Below are 19880 nucleotides of genomic sequence, written 5' to 3'. Positions count from 1 at the left end.
CACACTGCTGAAGTGCAGAGCCACTCACCGGGGGCTTCCCAGGGCAAAAGATGCATGTAAAGTTTCATCAACAGAATTATACACCAGATGTAGGCATCCCTCACATAATATCTGAAGCAAAGCACTACCTTACCTTCTGCTTAAGTGATGAGGTCCCATAATCAGGATGATTCTCAATGGTTGCAAGATGAAGCTAGGATTTATTTACATAACCGAAATAATCTACTTAAAGAGCTGATTTTCACCAGTGTTTCTAACTCAAGTTGTGTTGGAGAAAGACAAAGTCAAAGCACCCATACTAAAAAAGTTTTAATTGCTGTCCATGTCCAGCACCCTAACTAGGGATTCTACCACTTGGATGCTCCATACTATCAGATATCAGCAGTAATCAATCACCACATCAGTCAACAAGAGTCACGCCACACTCCACCACAGAGTTTCTGTCTACATCTCTCATCTGGGAGTCATTATTCCTCCAAATTCAGATGACTAGCACACCATTTAACAGTTGCTATACAATAATGCATTATTTTCCATAATAAGCCTCTCATTAACTTCTTATTAATTTGAAGATGGTACTCAGAAGTCTTAGAAATCAAACTCCATGGAGAGTCTTCATACTAAACTATCTTACTTGATAACTCCTTACCCCAAAAGATCTATCAGTTTAGTAAGAAGTGAGAGAATACCATCCCAGTCCAGCTGATGGGCAAGCCACAACTTCAGGAATTACACAAATTACTCACACAGCATTTGGCAGAGATATAAACTGAAACCCATTATCCATCCTCCCACTCAGAATCTCCTTCGGATTGAAGGAAGCTCCTCTGCACATTAGCTTTGCTTCCCTCTTGCTCCATTTTCTAATTAACTTCCCAGGATATCTAGAACGACTGTTGATAAATCATTACTGTCAGGCATTCAGAGAAACATATCAAACTTTATCAGACATAAGAAAGCTAAAGAGCTGTAAGAACTCCTCATGAAGAACCCCAGTTTACTGCAGCATATATCTGCAACCTGGATGCATTAATCCTACTGGCAGAAATAGGACTATGTTTATAAACAACTCAGTTATAGACAGTGTACCTCGTTCTCAGGTTCCCCTGCTGAGGCAGTCCATCGTAGATAGATAATACATCGAAATCTTCCTCTAATGCAAAGGACTGGAAAACAAGCTGTATTCTGTTCTGCTCCTCAGCAGTGATTGTCCACGTGCAGTTTGCATAATTTGGATATCCGTACGGAAAGCCTGGACTCTGTATTGTCCCATTTGGGCCGTGCAAAATGTGACTGCAGTTCTGGGCTGGTGAAAGAAAAGACAAAAGTGTAAGTCAAATGGTGCAGAATACAAACTCAACGTCACCTCCATCGAGGTGATCATAGGATTCTTCCCACTGAATTTGTTCTTCCCCAGGAATTCTTGGTCACTGTGAACACAGATGCACGGTCTGTCCTCCCTGCCTGAACTCAGACCCCAGACACAATCTTTTGTGTTTAAAACTTTGCTCAGTCCTTCCATCCCCCAGCTTGTCAAGGTTGCCATGACTCAGGGGCAGACCTAGCACTCAGATTTGCTGAACCTCATGAGTTCACCTGGGCCCACTGCTCACCCAGAATGCCACAGGGGAGGGATCTCCAATAAGAGATCCTTCCCCAGTGGTGGTCAGCCCTTACATGGGGTCTGGGAGAGATGGAGCCAGGTTCCACCCCTTCTGGTCACACAGGTGAACTGCCTTCCCCTGTGCTCCTGCAGCTGACTCAATGCTCACCTAAGGTGATCAATCAGTGGTTCGGGCTGTGATTCAACAGTTCCCATACAGTCTCTCTGGATGGTATCCCATCCTTTGGGAGCACTGACTGCACCACACAGCTTGGAGTCATCTGCAGCCTACTGAGGGTGCAGGTTAAATATCTGCTGGGCCATATTCCTATGGCAATTCCCTAACTCCGCAGCTGCACTGCGGAGGCAGAAGCCCCATCCCACATCCACCAGCTAAATACTTTAAGCCTCCCTCAATCAATTTTTCCTTCCCCAAAGCACCACCTGTGAGCACTCCATCCCTAAGATAAAGATCAACTGCCATGATGCACAATTTCCGGATATATGAGAGTTTTTTTCTCTCTCTCTCGTTCTCTCTCAAGGGAAACTAGTACATAAATATGTGCTGGGGACAGCCTAAATGACAAATTCTCCTTAGTGCCTTCCTCTCTTCACTACTACTTCACTGGAATGTCTTTTGAGGCACAACGGCAAAATTCACTCATACAAAAACTTGGATATCTCTTTGTGGCTCTAATTGAATAACCCCCCACTCGCCCACACCGAAATTAAACTGAGGACGGTTTGCAAAGCAACCAGAAGCAAAGTTACACCTCTATCCTACAGCCAGCAGATATGCTTACCAGCACTGCATGCACGGATCCTGCCTTGCTTACCATGCCTATGCATCACCCGTGCCTGTCGTGTTGAAATGAACCAGACTAGAAATTGCCTCTTTGATTTCTCATTGCTTTTTTGAAGGCAGCAATGGCATTTACACTTCTGAGTGCCAAGCAGCTACAGGTAAAGAACTGCAGAGTAAGGCTCATTAAAGCCAATTACAATTAAATTGACCTACTTTGGTGCAAAAATGTTTAGCGCAACTTGTCTCTGCAGGATCAAGCTCACACCTTCATGAATCTAAAATGGTTAATCATATTTACTACCCGGGGACTCTTTTTGTATCATGTTTATTACATCAGCGAGAGTTACGACAGCCCTATAATCCACGGGGGACTGAAGCTGAGCTAGGCATATAACTCATTAACGAGGCCAGACTCCAGTACTTTGCATTTCTGCAGCACCTGGCATCTGCCTCTCAGTGCAGTCTGTCAATATAAATGAATACAAGAGCGAAACCTTCCTCCCTCCTCCACCTCAGCTCCTTTTCCTTGCAGGATGCATGAGCCAGGTGCCAGCAGCAGGCACAGGATGGGAATGGCACGGAGGGATGAAGTTGGGTGGGGTTTGGTTTAGTAACTCAGAGACTGCCAAAGGTCCATCACTTCCAGTTCTCCAGAACTCAGTCACAGCCTCCTTTCTTTGCCCAGACTGGCACACAGTATGCAATGCAGCAGTTGAATCTCTCCCTCTACTGCACTTTTTTTTTTTTAAGTAAATATCATCAGAACAATTTAAGGAAAGTGGGAAATTGAAGAGGTTGTATCTCTCCTTTTCTTGATGGTATTCAAGCCATCAGTGCTGCATGAAGTTGAGAAAGAAAATTCAAGGTCAGAGGTGCTGCATTCCAAACATTTCCAAGGTCATATGAAAGACAACAGGAGTTAAGATCAATATAAATTTATGCTATCCTTGCATAATTAGTGATTAAATCAAAGAATAAGCTGAATAAAAACAAATACATAAGAAAAAATTAGGACACAGCTCTATGACATATCAAATCAATCTACTGAAATAATTGCACGTTCGAGATTCTGACCAAGATGCGCTATGCACACAGCTAACAAAATTGCTCACTACTGCAAACAAAAATTAGTTTTCCAAAAGCTGACAATCTGAAAAGCAATATATACTTCATCAGCAGTGATAGGAGGGAGCTTTGTTTATATTGGACACTGATGGAAAAGCCAGCAGGCACAGGAAAGAGATCCAGGAAGCCCAAGAGAATTTATGCACGCTCTGTAATTTGTTTTCAGGTATGAGTTAGCTCAGCTCAGGCTTGACTGACAAAACCTTATCTGAAGTACATGACAAGGAAACACACCATTTCTCCTCTGAATACTAGCAGAAACAATTCTCCTTATCCCTTTGGCCCAGGAGCGCGAACAAACAGAGAAGTTTAGAAGGACAATGTCAGTCGGTGCTACACAGCTGAGATGAATTCACCTTCGGCAGAGGACACTCCCCTCACTGCCCCACGGGAGCTGCCCCTGCTCAGCCCTCAGCTGTAGCCTGGGCTCCCCTAACCCCACACGGGTTGACACCCACCCAGTGCCCTTCCAGAACAATCCCACCTCCCCCTCTCCTCCACAAGGATGAGAAAGGCAAACACGCGCAGCTATCGGGTCAGCTCCGGCACCACGGTGTAAATATTTGTGTAGATATCTCCCTGCTAATACTATTACTCACGGACTCCCACTTTCTGAAGGTAAAACACCAACACGAATCTCATCGGCGGAGATGCGTCTGTGGGCAGCTGTCCTAATTCGTGACAGAGATGAGCAGGCTGAGAAGAGAGCTAATTCCAGCTCGCGCTCTGCCAACACAGCCTGCCATTTTCAATTCTGGAAAGTGGTTTATTATGAGGGTGTACTTTTTTAATGACTGCATCGACGTAATTTTATTGCAGACAAGGACAAAGGCCTGGCACTGCTCAGTGGACAGAGCCCCTCAACCAAAGAGATCTCAATCTGTGGAAGAAGAAAACATCACGACCCAAAAGGATGCATTAGTGGAAGGATTGGGGTTTTGCTGAAAACCATCTCTTCCCATTGGCACAACCACCACCTCCTCAACGACAGAGCCTAAGCAGCTTCACCTGGCTCAGCACACAGTGCTTGGTTTGAGCTGTGTCCACTGCCTGAGCAATGTGAACGGGTGGATCAGCTTCACTTCCAGACCATATACACAAGGAAAATGATGAAATATTTATCTCACAATACGCTCACAGAGGAACCATATTTCTGGCAGAAATAGGGGCTGCCTGCTACATTTTATAACACACAGTTATCTATATGCCACAGAACTCAACACGACTGGACACAAACAGCAGCCAAAGACAGCTCTGCCTGCCTCCTGTCTGCAGAGCTGGGAAAGGTGCAGACCTCTCCACAGGGAACGCATCAACCTCGTGCCATGAGAAGGGCAGGGAGAGCACCATGAACTCAAACTGGAACTCCAGGTAATAATAGCAGCAACGTGAGGTGCTGTCTGATGGTACCGATGTACCCGTTTCCTGTACACAAATCCAGTGTTGCTTAACATCCTCACCTACTTCCACCTCCTTAAGCTTACCAGGCAAGATCCGTGGTGGGAGCAGTCAAGGAAGCATTTCAACTGCTCAGATTTACACGATGTTAATTTCTAGGATGCAATGCTTAGGAGAAGAAAAGAGAATTTACTTCTGAAGTGCTTCCTAAAATATAACTCGATACCCTTTGTTTCTCAGCAGAAAAAAACTAATTTAGCAAACACTGATGTATGGTCACTGTGCAATTCAAGGAACAAATATCAAACCATATATACTGACTCGCTCTCAGTAGCACTGGCTGTGGGTGATACATGGCTGCCTTCTCCTTAATGCAGCAGTGCTCGGTATCCTCATTTTCTGTAGTTATTGTTACTTAGGAACAAGTGTTTCTGGTCGGTATTGTTCTAGCCCATTCAAGGAAACAGATGAACATAAAATACACTTTCCCTCGTAAAACTGAAATCCATATCCTGCAGATAAGCACGTTCCCTCCTGTGCTGAAATGCCAGGGCCAGATTCTACTCATGCATCAGTAACTCACAAATTTTTCTACGTACTGCTCAGATTCATTCACCTTCACCACATGGAAGATCTTCAAACTAATTTTCTCTGTTTTCAGTATTTTTAAGCATTGCTTGATCTGCCATTTGAGTCAAGAAAAAGGCTCCTTTTCCTAATGTTTACTGCTCTGAATGATTTATCTGCAAGTGGCTGCCCCCTCTTACACAGCAGACTGCTAGATCCTTACAGACAATCAGAACCAGTTTACCCATAGGCTGCCTTTCATTCTCTTGTTCACACAATTCAAGTGAATGTGCAGGGAAAGTGCCTTCATACTTCATAAATTAAGCCTTGTTTCCCTAAGCATTCACCTTTTCATAGTTTTAACTTAACCCACAGTTTTATATCAAAGCCTACAGGGTAATAAATAATGCAGAGACATTCCATTAACTATAACTTTTAATCAAAAGCCACTGGATTCAAGAACATCATCAAGGGGATGATTAACATCTCTGATAGCCAGTGCCTTTTTACTATGAGCACATGGAATGAAGAACACAAGGGCAAAGAACACATATTTAATCTGTATCTAGCTCACACCCCTACTGTCAAGGCCAGGAAGGATTACAGCACCTGCCTCAAATCCAAAGCAGGACACGAGTTCTCAGACTACAACAGATTTGCACAGGACTGTGAGGATATCACAAACCCAACACACTATTCCCAAACCCAGCTAAGTCACCCCTCCAGTTCCAAGGCATTACTTTCTCCCTTCCAACAGCCTCACAGTCCCATTGCCATCTCTCAGTCCCACTCAGTGCCGGTAGAAGAGCACTTCCAACATGACCTGGAAATGACACACATATTCCAGATGCAGAAAATCCTAGACAAAAGCATGGTAGTTCTTCCATTTCCCAAAATAACAGCCTACATAATATCATAATTTAATAATTCATTATTACATAACAAAGCTACCTCCAGTGGAAATGCTGAGGATAACACATCCAAAACGTTGGGAAGCACTAGTGTAGACGAACACAACCTGCTCAGTGGTTCCTTGTTCAGTGATATTTCTGAGCCCCTGGTCAGGTTCTAGGCTCCCTGAGCCCTTCCACAACTGTCTGAAGTCAAGAACTGGCAGCAGTGCTGCAGTTTGGGCACAGCCTGGGTGGATCACTGCCCCATGGATATAGGTGGGGTGCTGTTTGTCATCCCTGCTTGTACATTCCTTCCTTAACACCAAGCTAACCTTCTTCCTTGGATAAAAAGAAAAAAAAAACACCCACAACGTGTTAAAGCTGAAAAGACTTATTTTTCTATTTCATGATTGAACCTCAAAAGGGCATACACTTCCAGTAGCAAGATCAAAGGAGTTCTGATATGCTGTCCTGAAGGCAAAAAAAAGAAACATCCCATTTCAGGTAACATCAAAAGCCATCGCAGGGCAAAACTTAAATCACAAGAACATGACAGTGCACATATGTCTGTCTTACAGCTGCACAGCAGCCCCTGACATGTTGAGAGGGCAGAGACTTCAACTGCTGGAAAGTAATGCCTTGTTGGGTTAAGACAAATTGCTGCAGTGAGTACATGGGTCAGGGTAGCAGCTGCCAGATCATCCCCTGAGGCTGAAGCTCCCTGCTTCTAACAGGAGGACAGGGCAGCATGGCAGCTGACCTGACACATGCTGTCCCCTGCCCTGGAATGGGCTGGGAGCAGCAGGGACTTTGGGCTTCAAGACCTTAATCAAATTTGTATTTTAAGAAAGAAGATCACAACCAAAGGGGGACCCCCAAAAAAATAAAAATAAAAAAAATCACACCTCCTGGGTTGTAGCTGGTAAGGACTTGAGCTGCTCTGTGGATACCACAGCACACATCTCTGTTGGGTTTCAGAGACATTACTGTGCCATGCTGCCTTGCCCAGGTGCGTGCTATATCTTTCTCAGCTACTTTAGAAGCACTTAGCCCAGCAGATTTATATGCCACTTTACCATCTGAAATGCTTACAATCTAAACAGAACCAAAGCAAGCTAGAGAACAGGACAGGCCTTTAGCAGTGAAGATTTGCACCACTGCATCAGGGATGGCACAACCAGCAAAACTACATCATCTTGTTTTAAGGGGCTGCTCTACAGATGAATCACTGCATAAGTAGATAGACAAAATGATGTCAATATACTCTGTTAAACACAGCAGGAATACATCTGGTTTTAATAATCATCAAAGAAAATCCCTGCAATTAATGCTAAATAATCTAAGCAGTATCAAAGCAAATGGAGAAGTCTCTGTTTATTAAGATGCATAAATTAATATTTCGTTCCATAGTGTTTTGTACCAGGAATCTTAAAAACACTGCGTCCTCCTTGTGCTCACTTTTGCTAGCTGGAGACAGACAGGACACACATCCCTCTGCACACACCTGATCCAACAGCAATAGCTGCAGCATTAGACAACATTTCCAGTATGAGTGAAACAGAACTTAGCTCTGGGATTTGGGACCTGAATTCCCAATTCCTCCACAATGCAGCATGCCTCAGCACCTTTTACTCAAATTTCAGTTTTCACCACCTTCCCTGGAAACACGGTGACAAGGAGCAGCACGCTGACTGCTTCATCTGGAAACGTGCAGGTGTAGAACAAAGCGGAGAAATGGGTTTCTCTGTAGCACAAAAGGAGATGCTGTTTCCACGCTCTGCTGACCCCCAGAGATGGCGTTCAGCCAGGCAGTTTGTTGATGCAAGGAGTGTACGTAAAGAAAACCCTGAACCTTTTAACAATGAACAAAGAATAGGAATCCCGTCAGCAAGGACAGTGCTCAGCCAGCGAGCAGGGCTTGGCTTCAGCACAGCTACTGTTGAGGATCTGCCACACTGGTATCTCAGTGTATTGGCGTGAAACCAGAGTAAGGGACTCTGTGTAAGATTCCTCATGTAAATTGGGAGAGAGTGGGAGGAAATGTAGATCTTTGTACAATAAACATCACACACCCAAACGAGGCAGCACGGCTCTGAGCAGCAGTTGCTGTTAGTGCTAAGCACAGAGTTGGGACCACTTCCAGGCTGGGCTCTCTGCAAAGGGATGACGCTTCCCTCCAGTCCTCTGTGAACTCCTACCCAGAGCTGTGTGTCTCCTGATGAAACTGAGAAACCCACATGGACCACCCGTTATGTGACGACGTAACTCAGCTCTGAGCGTTATCAGTGATCCCAATTTCAGCCCCAGCGGCCTCTTCTCAAGGGATGCAATTTTCTCCCTTCCAAACTTTCTCTTTCACGACCATCTCTTAATCAATTCCGACTGCTCCCTGAGCACCACCACTCTCCTACGTTGCCATTGTCAGCATAATAATCACACCAAGCACTTATACAGTTATTTCCATCTTCAAAGCCCTCCACAACCATTAACCAATTAAAGCATATTCTCCCCGTGCTGCCTCCAGTGTGAGTAACAGCCTCACCAGGTTCTCCCACCACTTTCCTCCGTGGCTTTTTGGTTGCTCACACATCCTTTACGAACACCACGGCCAGTCTCACACTGCTCAGGTTTGTGTCAGTCTCCTGCAGGTTTGGTGCTCTACAGCTGACAGCTCATCTCAGCTCGTCAGCGACGTGGAAATCCAGAACGAGGAAACCAACCTGACAAAAACATTTGCACAAAGCCCAGACAGACTCCACTCATAGGCAGAATTTTTACGCTGTCTCAATTTATAAGGTGCTAATTAAGACCTCTAAAACAAAATTTCCAATTTGTATTTCAATTATTTCCCAGTGAAAGAATGTATGAATTTTAACAGCTAATCCATTGTGCTCAATCTCGCTTGTTAGGACTCCTTTATCTCCAAAAAAGGGGGCAAGAAAGGTGAAATAACGTTCAGGGTGAAATCCATCTCACAAATCACACTGAAGGCCTAATTTAAAGATTCCCTTATGGTAGATTTTCATTAGTTTCCTCCACTCCTTTTGCCAAATCCACATCACCAGGAGAAGACCTGAAGCACCCGCAGTGTTATCTGCCTTATTAGATACGAAGCAGTGCGTCCATCTGTGAAGTACAACGCTCCCTTCAGGGCCACTGAGAAGGGAACTTATCCCAGGAGAAGCCCAGCTACAAGCTCCCGCAATATCAGCAATTTTGTCCTTACACTGATGGAGAATTAACAGTCCAAAGGGAATGATATAGTGGATACAGAGTCTTATTTAGAAGCAAGCAGCAAGCATTTATTTTTTTTGCTTCCCACTATGTTTCAACTTTTGGCTTAAACCTTTAAATGTCGACAGAGCAACCTGGTTATGTTTTTATCTGTTCATAACTCCCGTGAAAGCCAGGAGCTGCCCCAATCTGCAGCTGCTCGTGGTAATTGCAGGGTGGCCACCAGTCCTTTTCAGCACCAGAAGCTCAGAAAGAAAGGAGACAAGCTTCTGTAGAAGAAAATGACACAGAACAGACTTCAAATACTCAACTGAAGCCATAACCAGCAAGTTAGCTGTCAGTAGTGACCAAGATCTTACACCTTCAGATAAAAAAATAAAAAGCCCTCATCCTGAATCAGCACATACTCCATTCTTCTATTGCACTCAATAAAGAAATGTGCTCTACATTTACAAGTACATTGAGATCTTCAACAAAACACACTGCCAGGCGTTTGCATTGTAACAGCTTGCTCTTCTATTATTGTATTTGAATTACAAAAAGAAGCAAACAGAAGGCAATTTCTCTTGGGAATTTTTGTTGGGATATAAATCCATTTTTTATTTGATTCTCTTAGCAGCACTTTCACATCCACATCCTTTAAGCATTGCTCCCCTCTATATTTACTACCAAGTACCTACTTCTCACCTTGAGCAATCAATGGAAGTCATCAGAAGTCCACACTGCACAGACTTTATAATTCACTTCGCCAAATGAGCCAAAGAAAAACAACCCAAACCAAAAGTGGTGACATGGACTAAAAAAGAAAGAGCTATGGAAGGTTCCTAATGAATCAGATGCAGAAAAAGTAAAAAATGAAACACTTCAATTATGGTGAAATTTTCATTCCTTTCCCATAAACAACAGTTTTCAATGTCCGTACATAAAACCAGCAACCAATCCAAGCTCTGAAACTAAGACACCAGACTTCTTTTCATCTTGTTCTGATCCAATTTAGAGTGTTTCTCGTGGCAGGCACCAACCTACTGAGACACACAACGCACAACACCCAAAGCACATCCATAGAGTTGCTGCGTTCTACGGCCTCCATCCGTGCTGGAGTACCAAAGTCTCAGAACTTATTTCCAGTATATTGTACTCTTTTATTTTTCTTTCAGCTTCTCCATTCATTTAAAAACTCATTTTCACCCTCGGACTTTCTATTTAATCTTAGTTTTCAATCCCAAAAGCAGATCAATACCTTTCCTCTTCAATCTACATAGCTCTCAATCAAAGAGTTAACAAGGGGTGAATTGCATCGACTTGTAGGTTCAAATTGGGTATTTTTTGTAAGAAGACTCATTTGCTAAATGCAGTCATGGAAAAGGAAAAAACCTGCCCAGAACAGCCCTCAGCATTAGGTTCCTAGGCAAAAAAAAAAACAACAAAAAGAAAGGTTATAATTTGTTCTCTAGTTTAAGTCTGTCGCAGCACTTAGTGGGAACAAATGAGAGACCCTCCCATAAAACATCATTCTCTGGAGCACTTTAAATCCAGTGAATTAACTTGCTGTTGCTAAGCTGACTTCCGTCAGAATTGATTCAGCTGTTTATGAAGAGATGATGACAGCACGGGCTCGCAGGACCGTTTCTGATGCCCTAAGTCTTGCCAAGGTAAGGAACACAACACCATTTCCAGCGCTGAAAGATCTCTGGGTCTGAGGGACCTGTGTGGAAGTACCACAGCTGTCTTCACCGTTAAGGCCCAAGAGAAAAAAAAAAGCCACACAAAGCACACTGGTTTCACTTTAGCTCTAGGCTTTAAGCAAAACAACGTCTGCAGTGGGGACCACGTCATGCATTGTTCCCTCAACAAATGCATACCTGCCAGTTTTTTGAGCTGTATCTTCATTAAAGCACCCTGCCAAAGTACTGAAACTCCAACACAACTGCTTTACCATCATCTTTCAAAAAGAGGAGAATCATCACAGCTTCCAGAAGCAGAGCTGGAGCCCTCAAGGAAAGGGAGAGCCCTGCAGAGGCTCCAGGCTCTTCTCAACCCAGGACTGGCTCCTATGGAGGCTATGTTAAGCTCAGCTTCAGAAAAAAAATCCCCATGCAATCAGGGATGGGTTCCCTACCCTTCAAATACTTATTATTTCAGCAGGTGGACGTTTCTTTTCTTACTATTAACACAGAGGCCTTTCCCAAGCAGTGCTTAACTCTAATGGAAACAACCCAGGACTGTGGCTGACAGATGTGCAGCATCCACAGCCAGTGCCTAACCTCTCCATAATGGAGACAAAAAAACAATTGGGGGATATAAACAATATGCTGCACGATGCAAGTAGCATCTTTTAAAAAAGCATTCGCTTTGGGAAAGCTCATTATCCTTCTGAGGAAATAGATTTCCTCTTTGGAAGGATACATATTTCTCTTGATATTATTACTCAGTGCATCAAATGGGAAAGGAATAGTGAATCGTGCCTTTGTTGCAGAGGAAACGAGCTGCCATTTTCTGTACCTCCAGCTTGGCACTGGCTGCTCACTGAACATCACATCAAGCGCCTGTCTCACAAAGGACCAGATCCTCCCTGGCTCTGTAGCAACAAGAGGAGGAAAGAACCCTGCTGAAGATAATGGAGTTACAGAAATGTGAAGGAGGCATGTCTGAGGAACAGAACAAGACCCACAGCATCCTTGCATTTTCAAACTGCAAGACTGGCTCTTCCACAGGACACTTAAAATGCCAGCTAGAATTGCTCATTTCAGCTGGAAGAACAGAGAAAATGAATCCCCTTTACAAGCCATCTGACCTCAAGCTTGGGAACATACTGGTCACAAAAGCAGAGTGAAGGAAGAACTGGAACAGTGTCCAAGAGGTTACACAACCACGTATCACTCCCCACTCTGAAGTTCTCTGACAAACTTTCTATTTAAAAGAAAAAAATACAAACCAAAACAGATGGGAAAAAAAAAAACAAATTGCCTTCCACTGCTTTAACCAAATAATTGCTCAGCTATTAACATGAAGCACTCTGACCATAAAACAACTTCCCATTTCTGCAATCCTTGAAACTTCCATCTCTATAACACATCAGGTAACACTGTTATTTCCACTCTGCACAAGAAGCTGAAGCTCACACGGATTGAACAACTCAGCCTTTGTCAGAGAGCAGTTTCTAATTCCTTGATGCTTTTGGCGAATTCTTAGTCTGCTGCAGGTCTCCTACCTTCCACCCTCTGGGAATACATGGTTCTCGTGAATGCTGTGCTGAAATCTTTCACAAAAAAATGCACAAATCTAAATAGTTACAAAAAACCGTCCAAATTATGTACCAAAACCTACAGAAAGAGCCAAGCAACCTGTGCTGGAACAGAAACTACATTACCCTCCTGACCTTTTGTCATGAGTACTTTATTTCTTGAAGTTCAGAAGCAAAAAGACAACTTTCACCTTAATGTCATTCACAATTAATCCCAAATTGTACGTGAAATGATTGAATTCACTCCATGCAATCAAGGGAGAGAACCAAGAGCATCAAACCCGCGAGGCTAATCAACAGAGAGCAATTTGTATCTGCTGAAAGCTTATCACAAACATACCCAGATCTCTCTGCAGAATAAATCTGTAAATCATTTCAGGATTTTGCAGGTTCTACTTACCCCCATTGTACAGAGAGGGAAGTGAAACAGAAGGACAAAGGGCTGCACCCTCAAGGACTTCCAGGAGCCAACTGCCATGGAAAGCAGCAGGAATTGGGCTGCAATGCCTTCTCCAAGCGGAGAGGGAACACAAATAACAGGAGAGCACTGAACCATAAAATCCCCAGCAGTGGACAGCTCTCTAGCTGTGATTAATTCATCTTTCTCCTCTCTCTATTTCAGTGCTCTTGCACTTTCTACAGCACCTGGCTCTGGGCTCTGGTGGGGCCACGATTATCAAGCCAGGGGAGTGGGGCGGTGAGATGTCCTCATTGGTCACATCTCACTGAGGAAGGTAGCTGCTTCTCAAGCTCTCAGCTGTGTTAAAAGAAACACTGGTGGCACAAAGGCCGGTGGTTGAAACCCAAATAGAGCTATTTCATTAGGACAGAGCACACTTAGCATTCCAGAGTGCTAGCAAGAGCCAGAGGCCAAAGGAACCAATCTTCTCTTTCTTTCATTTTTAAACATCCTGGATAAAGACACCTTTATTGATATTCATTGTTGTTTTATCTGCCTTGAAATGGGAACTGCAGACATTTTGATAAATGGATTGAGAAATAGTTCTGTTTCAGTGTAACTACAGTAAGCCACCTTCACATTCACTAGCACAGATACAACTCAGACCTCATCTGCAGAAAGAAAGCATCCCAAAAAACATCTCCTCTCTCTGCAGCAGTAAGTTGGTACTTAACATGCTGCAGTAACACAGGTGAAGACCTCGAGTCTGTCCTCAGTTCTACTAGGAACCTGCTGGCTGACCTTGGGTAAGGCCTTCTGCATCAGGTCCCACCTCATACCCACCTTGTACTTACAGGCAAACAGCCTGTCTCTGCCCAGTGCTTTTGCTTATAGGATTAACAGCAAAGCAGGAGCAGCGACGGTTTACATGGAGAGTAAAAGGGAAGAACTGCCAATAGGATATAAGGTGCTGTTGCACGTTGAAGTCACCATAAATTACAAAGGTAAGATCAGAACACTGAGGTGCACCAGGACTTGGTGAGGTGGCATTATCAGCAAGCCCAGTCAGAGGTACAAATGAGTACAAAGCTGTTCTCTGGTGGTGCTGGTTGCCCCTCACACATTACCTTTAGATGCTGTATTGCTGACTCCTTCAGTCTTCGCAGTCCTCTAACACTCAAGAAATACATCCTGTATCACTATCATTTGGATTGCTGTCTTCCAGGCAAGGGCGGCCTCCAATGTTATGACAGCACGGGGCTGGGCCTCTGCTCACCCTTCCCCATAAAATACATTGCATGGGTAAGATACAACCATAGAACATCCCAAGTTGGAAGGGACCCACAACTCCTTTTAAGTGACATTCTCCTTCCTTCACTCCCTGAATAACTTGATCTTGCCCCCAAACCTAGATATCAGTTCATTTTCAAGCAGATTTTTTTTAAGTCAATAACATGAAGAGAAATTTGTTTTTAATTACTTTTTTATCACGCACTCCCCTGGCAACCACAGCTACTCCGGACCTCACAGTTGCAAATCTTCCTGCACTTCCACGAAAGCCATAGCTCACCAGATCTCCCTGCTGCACAATCATCTGGGCCTCACAGCCGTGACCAGCAGCAAGCAGGGCTCCCACAGCCCCTGCTTCTCCTCCTGCCAGCAGCGGCATGCAGTGCATTGTGGCAGCGATGCCTGCTCCTCAAAGACAGAAAATTACTGCAGCCACTCCTGCCAGGGGCTGAAGCAGGGGATGTGCCTAAGACTGGGAAGAAAAAACGTGCACCATACTCTGTCTGCTGTGATGCAACATAAGAAAGCCTCGAGTCCAAAAACCCTCTGTTCCACTTCCACACAAGGGAGGTATAAAGAAATTGCACACAAGCTTGCTGCAGCATACTATCTCCATCCTGGCTGTGTCCATGGTAGCAAAGACTGAATCAGAGTTAATTTGATTTCTTTAATCAATGGGATTTTCCCAGTTACACATTAACCACTATCAGATCAGTCAGCCACTGCATAGCATGGCAGAAGCATATTTATTTTGCAGATTACTGCACTGCATCATGTTTATAGCAAGTAAAGTACATTGATTTCCATAATTGCACTGTACTTCACTCCTCCAGAAACACTGTAAACACAGAAACTATGGGGGCTACCATCACTAGTGAGTTTTTTTCTCCATCTCTATCTTGATTTCTTTGAAAGCAGCGTGAGTACTCACATCTCAAAGTTCCCTTTTGTCCCTGAAAACAAATCAATGAGGCAGTCACTCCTGTTTAGGAAAAAGCAGGAATACAACCTATGATATGAACACGCTATCAACATCTCAGATAACACCCTGAGCCCTAAATCACCTTGGCAATCACGCATCCACTAGCACTTACATCAGACTGCCTGGATCACGTTCCCTGCACCTTTTTTGACAGATGCCTTCTTTTGACAGAAACTCGTACACCACTGGAAGGCAGCCACTAAGGATCAGCAGAGCAGACATCCACCTCTGTACCACTGCAGGCTGCCTCTGCTAGGAGCCATCAGCCAGCTGAATACAGAATTTCCCTAGGAGGTTTGTGACATGACAGACCAAGCTCTGCGGCAAGGAAGGCTTGAGCTTGGATGTTCTTCAGCAGCACCGAGAGGCCGCAACAAAAACCAGAGTGATGGGCAATGGAGAATCATACAGCAAAGGAAAACCTCCTATAACCCAAATGATCAACTCAGTCAGCACAAAAAAATCTCACAGAAGTGAGATTGATTGCCAAGGGTTATATAGCGAGGCAGCACCACACGCTGCAGTGTTCCCAGTAAGGGTTCCTTCCCCTGTCCCCTACCTGCTATATGGGCACATGATTCAGTGGAGAAGACCACGACAAATTCAGACATTCTTCAGGAAGAACTCACGAGAGCACCAACCAATGTGAAGAGGTAAGAAAGCAAGATGACTGTGTTCCAGTCAAACCAGAGTGCCACAGCTGTCCAGGTACACAAGGACAGGCACACAGAGTGGGAAGGGATGGGCCAATCCCACCCACCTGAGGATCACACCCGTGTCACCCCCCTGTGACACACTGAAAGCCTCAAGCCCAGGCCAAGCATCTCCCCCCCTGCAGTCTCAAAGGCAAGGAAACAGCACTGCAACACAAAGCCCTCTGTTGTGCCCACTCTCTCGAGGCCCTAGGCCAGCCTGATCCAAAGCAATGAGCTGCACTGAGTTTGCCAGAACCACCTCCCCCCTCCTGTAACAAAAGGCATGAATGAGTAAGTGGGAATCATTCATTTCATTTAGCACTGATATCCACACTGCCTCAATGCTGGGAGTAGGGCTGATATCAAAATGATATGCTCAGCTACTATCATCAAATACTGTAGTTTCATCATGTGCCACAATCAAATGTAATCAAGCTGGCGACTATTCCCTTCCCTCCTACACAAACATCTATCCTCTGCTTCAGAGTTAATATCTCACATCCTTACCCCCGACAAAAATATTCTCAATTCACCGAGTGCTTCACTGCTAAGTTGCTTCCCCAGCAGAGCAAGCATCCCTGAATCACTCTTGATCGTGGGGAGATTTGAGACAACAGAACAAAACAAAAGGATGCTTTACAATGGAGATATGTGCACATACATCAAGATTCGAGCAGCTTCCTGCTCCCCCGCTCTTCCCAGGAAGAATTTGCCAAAATGCTTTTCCATCAAGAAAAAAAAACAGTGGGATTAAATCGATGAGACCGTGTTTCAAGCCAATGCAACTTTGTGTTATGCAGTGCAAAACAAGATGCTGACTAACAACCTCAAGACCTCCTTCAGAATAGGCCTTCAAGAGAAAGTGCACCAAACACACCTCGGTCAATGCACAACGCACATTCCAGGGCAATGCACAGCTAATTACCTGGCAGGGAACAGAAACATCCTTATTAAGACTACCTGTTTTGGCAATCAAGACATTTCAGCATGAGATGCACTGTTTCTGAGAGGCTGTATGTGAATGAGTCTGCACTCAGCCAAAGCATTGCCCTCCTGAAACCCAAATGCCATCAGATTTACCACACCACTGAAATGAAGGGGAACTATGAACCACTTCCTCTCCCCTAGGGCTCCACGTTCATGATAAACTTTGGTGTATGGTACAACACCTTCGTGCAGCTGGCTCACCTTGCTTCCCCACGCATCCAAAGGAAGCACGAGCAGCAAACAGCCATTTTTTAGAAGGATGCTGTTGGGCAGCAGGACCACTGCCAAGCACAGCTGATGTGATCTCAGGAGGATTTCTTTCCCTTATTTTTTCAGCCGGCCAGAACTACTGATAGTTTTATATATATGTACACAGCTCTACTGCCACACAATGGGTACTCGTGGTTATTACTACCCACTCTAACCCCAAGAACTGGTGAGATCAGAACTGAAATCTGAGGAACTTTGTTCTGCAAAGGATCGCGGTCTGCTCAGCAAAGGTGGCAGAAGCCCCAGGGCACAGTGAGCTTACGCTCACAGAGGAGGCCCCAAAACTGCAGTGGGTTCCCCAAAGAGGTGGCTGTGTTCACCTGGGGGGCACTGGCACTGTGCTGTGGAGCTCCTGCAGCAAAGCAGCACCGGTTCCAACACAGAACCCTTTCCTTGACAGAAAGAGCATCACTGGGATTTCAGACTTTGGTGAAAAGGAAGAGCTAGGAAAGAGTCCTCATTGACAGACGCCTCTAATTCTGATGCAAATAAATAAATAAAAAAACCCGACCACAATCTTGCATCTGAAAAGCTTCTGCAGATTTACTTGCAGAGAAAAAAAACAAAAACAGAGCACCAACCACTGGATGAAGGCACCAAACAGTGTTCTGAATGCAGGGATAGAGGCAGGGGCCTGAAGAGAAAGGATTAAATACTGAACGAGGAGGTACAGAAAGAAACCTGGGAAATGTAGTGTGAAAAGGCTACAGATAGCTGGAAAGAAGGAGAAAGAGCTGCAGAAACCTGGCATAATAAATCTTGTTTAGGTATCTCTGCATCATTCCATTCGTATCAGAAAAGCACAACAGAAACTGCTGGAATGGTTCTCCCTTGTGTATAGGCAAAATGCTCCTGCCAAAGAAAGGGGAAAAAAAAATAATTACCAAAAATAAATACTCATCCCTAATTACGGCTTGTGGGTTGCTGGGTGGTTCCACCTCCTTCCCTAATAGATGCTTCCAGTTAGCACAACTCCTCCGGTCCACTGCAAGAGCACTCGGGAGGAACAGTTAATTATTCTGGATCTCTTTGGAGAAAGTCTGTCTTACATAATAAAAGGAGTATTGCATTCTAAACACACGGATTTAAAAAAAAAGAAAAAAAGAAAAGCTTTTATACACACGAACACACACAAGCATGCATTCCTCCAGCCTAGGATGCAGCAGACAAGACAAACATTACTCAGAAACTCTTGGAAACCAGGGCACAGCAGTGTTGAAAGAAGGCTGCCAAGCACAGCTCTCCCACTCTTCCCCCTCCCACATACACAAGGACAGTCCCTAAATATTTGCTGTTTGCACCAGAAATAAACTTCAGTCCATAGATACGATTTTGCTACAAGGTCAGCTGCAGAAACCAGGGAGGAGACGTATGTGTGCTCCCCCCAAATCCAAGTCTCCCTCTTTCAAGTCAGCACATACATTTCCCACAAAAATCACGATGCTGAGGCCAAAGAGCTCATCTGTAAGAGCACATCAAGTTCAAATGCGGGGGGGAAGGGGGGGGTAAGAGGAAAGTGCTTTCATCTTCATTCAAGGAGTGCAAATCTATTTTATCAGCTATGGTCAAACACTGTGGGTACTGAAATAATGAATTAAGATGCAAGGGAAAGACGGGGAAAGAGCAACGGCATTTTTCACAGTCATCTTGCGTATCAAACAGCAACTGTGCACAAATTATTTGACCCATCAGAGAAGGAGAAATACTAAAGGGTTCTGTTCGGTATTACATCATTTGAGACAGTTCCTCTCGAGCCTTTGGGAGCAACAATCTCGCCTGAAGAAAACTGAACACTCATTCAACACTACAGGGACGCGGGTGCCGACATACAAGCGCATACACACACGCACCAGAGAACCCTGGCAAGAGGATTAACAGCGGTCCCCGGCTCCAAGCAGCACGCAGGGAAATGCCCCAAAGTTGCTACCCTTCCCCGCTGCACTCACCGTTCGCGGCGGCAGCCAGCAGCCCCACGGACAGCAGCAGCACCCGGCTCCAGGAGCTCACTTCCACCGTCATCAGAGCCAAGATCCCCAATTTTCCCCAATTCCTTCCGAAGCTGCAGCTGCATCCCGGCCGGTCCCATCCCAGGGAAGGTTGCATGTCAAAGGGCGGCAGGAATGGGGCGTGCTGGGGGTTGGATGGTGGTGGATTTTCCCCCCTTTTTCTCCCCCTTTGCGATTGGGATAGTCCTCGGCTCGGCTGGAAGAAGAGGAGAAAGGCAAGGGGGGGGGGGGGAAAAAAAAAAAAAAAAAAAAAAAGCAGGTCAGGCTCGCGATTTCTCTTTTTTATTATTATTTTTTCGGCCCAGGGAAAAAATAAAAAATAAAAAAATCCCACCGCATGGAAGGCTCTGAGCTTCTGCAGCTGGAATGAACCAAGTGTGG

General features: G+C 44.8%; 1 protein-coding gene across 1 annotated transcript in view; it reads right to left on the bottom strand.

Moving 5' to 3' along the window:
- Positions 1-19646, bottom strand: part of CSMD2 (CUB and Sushi multiple domains 2) — a 223065-nt gene extending 203419 nt beyond the window's left edge. The window contains exons 1-2 of the mRNA XM_065744632.1: positions 19440-19646; positions 1090-1306 (exon numbers count right to left, since the gene is read on the bottom strand). Coding sequence (XP_065600704.1) covers positions 1090-1306; positions 19440-19596 — 374 coding nt within the window. The 5' untranslated portion in view covers positions 19597-19646. The remainder of the gene's footprint in view (positions 1-1089; positions 1307-19439) is intronic.
- Positions 19647-19880: the final 234 nt, after the last annotated feature.

This window comes from Cyrtonyx montezumae, unplaced genomic scaffold (assembly GCF_038088225.1).
Source record: "Cyrtonyx montezumae isolate F1298 unplaced genomic scaffold, pur_monq_1.0 scaffold_31, whole genome shotgun sequence".
NCBI classification, from domain to species: Eukaryota; Metazoa; Chordata; class Aves; order Galliformes; family Odontophoridae; genus Cyrtonyx; species Cyrtonyx montezumae.
The sequence above is the reverse complement of the archived record's forward strand: the minus strand, read 5'-3'. Positions and strand labels throughout refer to the sequence as shown.